Source organism: Ambystoma mexicanum, chromosome 2q (genome assembly GCF_040938575.1).
Source record: "Ambystoma mexicanum isolate Mex_15411 chromosome 2q, UKY_AmexF1_1, whole genome shotgun sequence".
Taxonomy (NCBI): Eukaryota; Metazoa; Chordata; class Amphibia; order Caudata; family Ambystomatidae; genus Ambystoma; species Ambystoma mexicanum.
Window position 1 is genome coordinate 1113355575 of NC_090924.1, and position 9481 is coordinate 1113365055.

The 9481-nt window shown below is 47.5% G+C and overlaps 1 protein-coding gene and 2 long non-coding RNA genes across 3 annotated transcripts in view; 1 reads left to right on the plus strand and 2 right to left on the minus strand.

The window, feature by feature from the left end:
• LOC138569979 (uncharacterized) overlaps window positions 1-7629 on the minus strand; it is a 103679-nt gene extending 96050 nt beyond the window's left edge. The window contains exon 1 of the long non-coding RNA XR_011303361.1: window positions 7001-7629. This is a non-coding gene — a long non-coding RNA (uncharacterized lncRNA). The remainder of the gene's footprint in view (window positions 1-7000) is intronic.
• BET1 (Bet1 golgi vesicular membrane trafficking protein) overlaps window positions 1-7927 on the minus strand; it is a 143319-nt gene extending 135392 nt beyond the window's left edge. The window contains exon 1 of the mRNA XM_069648473.1: window positions 7636-7927. Within this exon, the coding sequence (XP_069504574.1) occupies window positions 7636-7758 (123 nt within the window). The 5' untranslated portion in view covers window positions 7759-7927. The remainder of the gene's footprint in view (window positions 1-7635) is intronic.
• A 1-nt stretch (window position 7928) lies between these two features.
• LOC138569978 (uncharacterized) lies at window positions 7929-8498 on the plus strand. Its single transcript, XR_011303360.1, has 2 exons — window positions 7929-8144; window positions 8275-8498. It is a non-coding gene; the product is annotated as an uncharacterized lncRNA (long non-coding RNA).
• Window positions 8499-9481: the final 983 nt, after the last annotated feature.

Genomic DNA, 9481 nt, shown 5'->3' on the forward strand with positions numbered 1-9481 from the left:
AAAAAGAGTCTCACTCTTAGCAGGAGAAAAAAAATAAACCCCAAAAATCCAGCAAACCTGCTGGGGGACTCACTAGGTTTGGGAAATTAGCCTTCACAGAGAATTCTCCCTAACACAAAGAAAAGAAAAAAAGCCTCATTTTTCAGCCTCCTGGAAAATGTCTGCAAGCACCCCTGCTTTAGTGTTTGAAATGGGGAGTACCAAAAGGTTTAACTCTTTCTAGTGAATTGTATCCTGAACTGTGTGGTTCCTGATGGAAATTTGTACAAATTAAATAATAAATGTATTTTTGTGTTGATTAATAAAATTGTATATTAGGTCAGGAAAGTTTTACAGTACATTGTACTTAGGGTTACAATGCCCATTTTACAGTTGTAATAATGGGTTGTAGTACATTGAATGAGGATTTCACAAACAGCCGTTTGATGCTTATCTGTCCTATTGTTGGGGATTTCAAAAAGTTTACATGAATGTTAACCTTGCATCAGGCAAAAATATGTTGAAAGCACCCGTCTCTAGTATATGTGTGTGCAGCAGTAGCCTACCATGCCCATGGCTGTGCACAACATACATGCAGAGCTCTTGGGTTTATTTTGCATCGTCTTTGGAGAGGTATAGACACTTTTGGTAGAGCCACAAACGCGTACAATGAAGAATTATGTACATTCAAAGTAGCATCAACAACAGATTGTATATTTTGCTCACAAAGCCGAAAGGCAAATCTGTCAAAGGTCACTGGATGTTTGCAGAATGAGTTAAATCTTCAAGTTATTTGTATTGTGTATGTGTTGTGCAGACTTAGCACTAACAAAGTCTCAACTATTCAGCGCCACGGGTATCATTTATTCACATCTATTCCCCCCAAATTAACACTATACGTCCTATAGGACCGGTTTAAAAACGCTCAATACATTTGCCCTCTGCCATCTTCTACTTTCTAGTAGAGCTAGTCTACTTGTGTGTGCAAGATGCACCATCTATTACGAGATGTAATATGTTACTGGCTTGTGCTCACAAGAAGACATCCAGTTATTGATTTAATTCTCCACTCATCCCTTTCCCATCTCATTGGAGTCGGAATCGAGGAGTAATGCATGCACTTTTTTTAGGCCCTAGGCAGGAGCACACACGTTTAAGATCTATAAATCTTCTATTACTTCCAACTCCTGTGACAAACGTGCTGTCAGATGGGAGAACAGTGACCATGACAGTGAAAGGACAAAAAAAACAATGGTATCAGGTGAAAAAATGTGGAAGGTAGTAGCAAGATGACGTAATACATGAAGGGAGTGAAGAATTATTTTGGTTTCTGCCTCGTCATTTGTGCTTTCAATGTCTCCAACATCATTTCCATCTGATGACTTGGCTTCATTTCTCCAACTGGCTAACAGGTTTCTTTTCATCCTCTGTGCATGCAGAATTGTTTTAAGAGGTAAGCTGTTAACTCAGCTTTAGAATACAATAGGAGCGTTCAACAATATTTGTAGAATCTGTGATCTACTACGCAATAGATGTTTTTCCTGCTATTTTCCTTCGCATTGAGTGAGTGAATTTTCTAGGTACCTATCAAATACTAAGTGAGTTTCATTATACTTGAGCAGATAAGATTCTATTTTCTTGTTGAAATCAATTGCAAGGTCATGGCAGGTCTTCATATATGATGGTTTCGGCAGAGCTTGCAATTCTGCCATTCCGTTTAGGACAGCTGCTGAATGGGTTTGCTCGGGTACAGATAATCTGTCCTCAGTAACAAAGAGACCTCTGTATGTTGTTCTTCTTCCGGCATCTTCACCAGCTTGCTTTTTTGGAGCGAAAAATCATTGTACCATCTAAAGAGGTACTGCAGAGAATATGGAATTACTCAAGCATTCCTGTAGATCAATGTCTAAATTGGATCACAATCGAGCCCAATATCCCTACATCTCCTTGCGAGTTTAAACCCTGTTACAGATATTCTCTCAAACCGCAATTCTCCCCTGAACAGTCAACCACACTAAGCTTGTGGAACAAACTGAACTGCCCTGTTGCCTATCTATTCAGCAGGCTCACCTCAGTCGCAGGTCTGCCGGTAGAGTAGTAACATTACTGTAACAAGTCTGAAGCAGAGAGCATGTGGAGGCAGTACTGGCCACAAGGAAAGCTCTGCTTACTTGGAACCCACTCTCCTCTGCAATTAGAAACACAGTCCATTGATGTATTCAAAAGCAAATTGAAAGCCCACCTCCTCGCTTCCGAGTTATCCTCTTGGGTCACCTTTTCAGCCTTACTACTTACAGCTTCCCTCACTGTTAACCAGACTCTTTCCTCTTTTTTCCCCACCACACAAGTTCTTCATAGTTTGAGGTCATGACTCATTTTAGCTGGTTAGGCTACCTACCCAATGACACTTGCCCTATTTTTGTCCATTACATTGTTCCTGTTATCTGTCCAATATGCCCCTTCTCAAACCCGGTCATCATGCCACTCGAACTGTTCCCATTGTAAGGGGCTCATTGCCTCCCTTTTATTTGCTATATTAACTGTTGTACGCCCCTTTGTGACCAAGAGAGCTTGTTTCCCTGCATGTATGAAAAGGAAAATAAAATACATAGGGTAGTCTGCACCATCATTTCTGTTACCGGAATATCAATGGAATTACACAGATTATGAACCAAACACAGGGAAATTTGACCCATTCAGTGTCCTCCAAGAGGGTGATTTTGCAGGCATCGACGCTTAACAGTTAAAAACGTTCTAGGGCACTTTAGAACGATGTATAAAATGAATCCGATTTAATGTTTCTCAATAATATAGCAATAACCAAAAGAAAAAGGCTCTGGTCAGTTCACTGGTAATCAAACCGCAGGGAATGCCATGCAGACTCTGAGCAGCAGGCAATTTAAGTATCTGGGACGCAAGCGTGAGGTGGAAGGAAGTGGGATTCGAACTGCAGTCAGCTTCAAGGCACTCACCACCTGCCAGAGATCTAGGATACTCGTGTATCAGCGCTGTGGGAATGGATTAGGCAGTCTCAGCAACTAACATGACCCTTCTCTAGGGCTGTGTTCATGGTGCGCACTGGTGTCTCCCATCACCCCAGATTTAGGTGGATGAGACATGTGGGGTTTCCAGAAGGAAGAGGAAGACATGTCTCTTAGCAAAGCCCAATATCACAACAGTCCTGAAGAGGCTCCCATGAAACACTGGTAGACTGTTAAAATGTAATAATCAACCTATACCAGTGCCTCCTCCAAGGAAACTCTTACTGACATCCTTTTTTTCGTGCCTTCCCCTGACCAATGGACCCTTCATATGGTCTCTGTGCCCTCTCCCTTCTCTTCTCCCATTAATGGTGGCACCCGTTGGGATGTCCTCTTGGCCCCCTTCCGCTCCTCTAAGGCCATCATTAACGTCTACGCTAATGGGACCGTCTTGGTCCAAGGCCCTCAGGCCAACCTCCACCTCTTTGATAGACGCTTCCTGCGCCTCATCAACTTCCTTTCCTCCCCTGCTGTCCCCTCTTCTCTGTCCTCGGCTACCTTGCCTCCACCCTCTCACCCTGCCCTCTCTCTTGCTCCTTCCTCTTCACCTCCTCAGGGAGTACCTCTGATCTGTACCCCTCCCCGGAAGTCCTTTAAGGATGGCAACCTTCTCCTCATTGCCACTCTCAACTCTCGCTCTACCGTCAAACATTCCTCTGATATCTGTCGCCTTCTTGAGGAAATGGACCTTGACATCCTCGGTCTCACTGAGACATGGTTCACGGCCAGCTCTGTCACCAGCTTTGACACACTCCTACCTGACAGTTACAAGATCCTCTCCTTGCCCAGGCCCAACCGTGCTGGGGGTGGGTGTGGCCCTCATCTTCCCCGAGTGGATTCCTGCCACTGTCACCCCTACGCAGACCTACTCCTCCTTTGAATGCCTTGTCTGCCGGCTCTCTCTCTCTCTCCTAGCCATTCCCTTACCGTGGCTACTATCTATCGGCCACCTGGTCAAATTTCCTCCTTCCTCTCTGAGTAGGCTGACCTCTTCTCCTCACTCCTGTCCTCAACCACTCAACTCCTCCTTCTTGGAGACTTCAATATCCACCTTGATGCCTCCTGTCCTCCCTATGGACTCTTTCGCGACCTCTGCGACTCTCTCTCACTCTCTATTCTCCCGTCTGGGCTGACCCATTCTGCAGGGCACACTCTTGATGCTCTGATCTCTTCTGACCTTCCCCTCTCTGTCCCTCTCTCCACTCCTCTCTCCTGGAGTGATCACTTTCTCCTATCCTCCCACCTCACCTTCCCTACCCCACTGGCAAAGCCACCCTCATCACTGCCACCCACCTTCGCGGTCATTCGACCCATGAAGCGCGTGTCAGTTGAGGCTTTCGCTTCCACCTTCTCACCCCCCCCCCCACCTTCGGCTGACTCCCACCCTGACACAGGCCTCTCCACTCTGCTATATCTGATACCCTTGATATCCTTGCCCCCGTCATGAGAATCCGCCTGAAGCCCAAAGCCAAATGTAACTCCTGGTACGACTCGGATCTCGTCACCCTTAAACGCAAGTGCAGGGTGGCAGAGAGGAAATGGCGTGCTTCATGTTCATCCTCTGACAAACTGGCCTGCCGCCTGCTCCAAAGGCAATATCGGCTCTCCGTTCTCACTAAGAAGAGAGCCCATATCCAAGCCCGCATCTCTGCGGCGTCTAACAATTCAGCTGAACTCTTTAAAATCTGCAAGGAGCTGGCCAACCCTGCTGCAGTCTCCACCTCTCCTGTCCCCTTCCAGGCCCTCTGCACGGCACTGGCCTCTCACTTCATTTCAAAAACTCAGGACATCCTGTCCTCACTCTCCTCCTATCACCTCCCCTCCTCTATTCCCTGCTCTCCCTCTGGCCCTTCTGCAGCCATCCCTCCTCCCTCCTTCTCTGCCTTTCACCTTTTTTCTGCTGACGAGGTTTCGAGACAAGTCCGATCTATGAAAGTCTCGTCAAAACAGGTCAACCCCTGTTCCTCCAAAACCATCAAGGACCACATCGACTCCCTGGCGCCTGCCCTGGCAGACTTCTGCAATCACTCCGCCTCTGGAGTCTTCCCATCCCCCCTCAAGCACTCCCTTGTGCACCCCCTTCTTAAGAAACCCTCTTCCGACCCCTCCTGCCCAGCTAACTATCGTCCAATCTCCATCACTCCCTTCCTGGGCAAGCTCCTGGAGAAACTGGCCATCTCCCAGCTTAATCTCCATGCTGAATCTGTTGGTAGTCTTCATGACCATCAGTCTGGCTTCAGAGCTGCCAGAAGCACGGAAACTGCTCTCCTGAACATCCGTGAGGACCTGCTCTCAAACCTTGACTCCAACACCCCTTGTGTTCTCATTTTGCTCGACCTCTCTTCTGCCTTTGACACGGTCAACCACACCATCCTGCTCAACCGTCTCCGTGAAAACCTGCGTATCACTGGTCAGGCTCTGGCTTGGCTGACCTCCTTCCTCTCCAATCGACTCTCCCAGGTCCAACTTGGGTCCTTCCTCTATGCTACCTTTTCCTCTACCTGTGGTGACCCCCAAGGGACTAACCTCTCTCCCTGGCTGTTCAACCAATACCTAGCACTCCTTGTCCACTGCATAGCCACTCTGCCCCAACTTTCAGTGCTATGCGGATGATACCCAGCTCATTTTCAGGCTACCCTCGGCCTCCTCTTCCCCTTCCCTCATCTCCGACGGTCTTTCTGCTATCCAGGAATGGTGTGCCACCAAGGACCTCTGCCTTAATGCCAGTAAGACTGAGATTCTACTTATCGGCACACCCACTCCCTCCTTCCCTGCAGCTCTCTGGCCGGCCTCCCTTGGCCCTCTTCCTGCAAGGCAAAAAACCTCGGGGTCATCTTTGACTCCACACTCTCTTTCTCTCCTCACATATCTGACGTCTCTAAGAAGTCACACTACCAGCTACACCTCCTCAGAGGTATCCTTCCTTTCCTCTCCTTCCCCCAGAAGCTCACTGTCTCCAGAGCCCTGGTTCTCTCGAAGCTGGACTACTGTAACAGCCTCTATCTAAATCTTCCTGCCTCTACTCTCCGCCCTTTGCAACTCATCCAGAACAGGCCTGCGAGACTTGTCCTTGGCCTCAAGCCCAGGGACCGTATCTCTCCAGGACTGAAATCGCTACACTGGCTCCCAGTGGCCGCGAGGATTAAGTTCAAAACCCTCTGCATTGTCCACAAGGCCTTCTGGGGCCTTGGGCCAAAATACCTTCAACTCTCTCTTCCTAAATATCTTCCTTCTCGAGCTCTTCGCTCATCCACCTCCAACTACCTCAGGGTCAGCCGCTTCTCCAAGCAACGAGCTGGGGGTAGATCTCTCTCCACAGCAGGGGCCTCCCTCTGGAACAGCCTTCCTGAAACTTGAGAACCATCTCTGGTTCCGGGAGCACCTCAAAACCTTCCTCTTTGCCTCTGCTTTCTCTCCCTCTCTCCCCTGCTAAAATCACTGAACCTGCACTGAATCTGCAACTGGCCACTCACCGATCTCAGTCCTTGGCCCTGCCACTCTTCCCTGGACTACCTACCTGCACTAAGGGACTGTCTCTGTATCCTACAGCCCCTTCTCCCGGCACTTACCTTGCACTTGCCACCAGCTGGCCGTATTATTTATCTTGTATTCTACTAACCATGTACTGCACTTCCACTCTCCCCTTCCCTTTGCACTTTTCCCAGTCCCCTTGCACTTGCGCGATCTGAATGACACCTGGCCTAGTAGGATCGTTGTCTGTTCTCCCCTTGTTCCCCCCTGCCTCTTTGCGCCTTGAAACACTTGTGTATAGGCGCGTTACAAATGCCATATCATATCATATATCATAACACTAGAATCTTAGTTATTGTACGTACTAAGAGTAAGCATGTTTTAGCAACAAAAAAGTGTCTGAATGTTTAAATGTAGATACCAACTGCATCGTTAAAACACTACCATTGGCTCCTCCAGTATCCAATAATGGTTTTGAAGACTGCCAAACCATTATCGCTTATGCTCACCCGTGCAGAGGAGGTATTCGCCACTTGACGTTGGTGCAGCATAGATTATCACCACATTGTTACCCAAGTCGAGAGGCTTTTCTTCCAATCTCCGCCACGTTTCCTACCAATGAGTCGTCCCAGTGTTTGTGTACTTTGCTCTTACTGCACGTGATCCTGTCTTCACACTGGTAATGGGACCTCCTGTTCCTTTGCCACTGGGCTTAGTAGAAGGCAGTGCATGGACTGAGAGGTTGTTGATTAAGAAGAGTACTAGAGTGCAAACTTTGCTCACAGTGGCAACTGCACTTCATACGCATACACTTGCAGAGAAGGAAAGTTAAGAGGCTTCAGTGGTAAAGGGTCATGAAGCAATGTATATTGGGCCTGTCAGTGCTATATTTTCCACTTTCGCAAATGCTCTCTGCATAAAATCTTTGCCATTCTTCTTTAGAGTTATATTTGATTGAGTTTCTTTGCATATGGGTTATACTGGTAGTGTTTAAAGGCATGCGTTCCATTCACCATAACAAAAGTCAGATGTTGGCTTTCCTGTGGTGAACTGTGGTGTCCTAAATCCAGATGTCTCCCAGTGTAACTCTGAAGGGAATAGACAGCATGGCATGGTTTACACAAGAATTGGAGGTGCCACTCACAGTTTTCAAGGCTTTCGCTTTCAGCCGTAGGCTCTCCGTCAGCCTCTCGTTCTCCTCCTCATAGACGCTCCCGCCCATCAGAGGTTGCTGCTCGGGCTCGCGGTACTTGCCCCTCCGCTCCATGGTTGCTGCGGCTGCCGCCTATTGTACAGTACTCGCACCACTGGATGCAGCTGGCAAGAGCCGAAATCCCATCCCAGGAAGCGTTTGCTCTAGGAGGGTTCAGCGTCCCTGATGACGTGTCCCGCCGCTCTGTACTTCAGCACACACACACACACGCCCACCCGCCCGGGCTCTGACTACCCAGAGTCCCCTCACAGACACTAGAGCGCTAACGCAGCTGCCAGGAATGGCACCGAGAGGCGCCACGCTGCCACTGCACACTGGGACATTCGCTCAGTTTCTCGTGCAGTTTATCCATTTCGTACTTCAAAAGTGCTGAATTTCGTGTCGCTGCTAACTGTAGAAAAGGCCGAGAAGCAAAAGTGTACGGGTGGTTAGTTTAGAAAGTGAGTAAATTGGACGTTCATCATGGTTTTTAAACTGCCTAATTGCACTGTGGTTTAAATGTTGTTTTAAGAACATGAGTTTTGGGTTCTCTATTTCATTAAACAATTGTCTTTTCTTTTCAATCTTTAGATGCTGCACATGATAAACAATGGCATTTTGAATACCCTGTCAAAGCAGGACCCCTGAGTATCATCTTGCCGTAAATGAATCTTCTACCAACTGCAATAAGATGTATACTGTAATGCAGTCATTTTGAACAATACTGTAGAGTGTTACTGCACATAAAGTACCACAGTCTTTTGGACAATGATGTAGCTTGTTACTCCTACATAAAGTACTGCAGTCTTGGACAATTCTGTTGCTTGTTATTTTTCATAAATCACTTCAGTGTTTTGGTCAATGCTGCAGATTGTTTCTACAGTTATTTAAACAAAAGCTTGGTGCGTCATCATGAACATATGCATACCTGCCAATTCATCCCTTGTTTGTGGGTGTCACTCGCCATTGAGTCAGCTCACTCACCGTTCAATCCTTAACTATGGATCTCTTTAGTCCCCTAGTCAGTGCTGTACCTAATGCCCTTCCTGGGCTCGTGCAGAAGTCGGCTCAATAAAGGGCCCAGTAGTTTCCTGCTCAGCAATCAGTCATGGCACTAACTCCGGCTGTGTGTGGATTATTTCAGCGTGTGCTGGTGCAGCGCACCATGCCGTATGCCGTTACCACAAGGCCCTCCACCATCCGGGCCCATGACCACTGGGCCCCATAATAGGTGGGTCAAAACAGATTTGTATTTGTATTTATCTGTGTTTTATATAACACTGTACATAAAGCCAGAACAGTACAATAAAATGAAAATAAAAATAAGCAAACACTGAAAACATCTGCATTTACATTGACATTGCTAACCAGAATGGAGCAGGTGAAACCTTAGGGAGTCTCGGTATGTAAAATATAGAGAAATAGAGCGAAGTGACAGGGAGGAAGATCATTCCACTGTAGAGGAGCAAGCAAGGAAAATTATCAAAAGCGAGAATGAGCACAGGGAGGATGAGCGACAGCAAGAAGAAAATGGGAAGAAGAACGAATCGTGGCTACATTTCGACCATATGTTCCTGGCCGGGCTCTGTGCTTTGCTGATGCCTGTGTCCTCCCTGTCCCTTTGGTCAAATATAGCCGAATTGGTGGCCGGTCACTCTTAGTAGTAGTGTCACGTCTTTGGACTCCCTCCCGCTTTCTCTCAGAGCCACAGCATCCCATCTTGCCTTCCATAAGGCCATGAAAACCTATCTCTTCAAAATGGTCCTGCTCTCCGTCTTGCGAGGAGCGGCAAGATGCC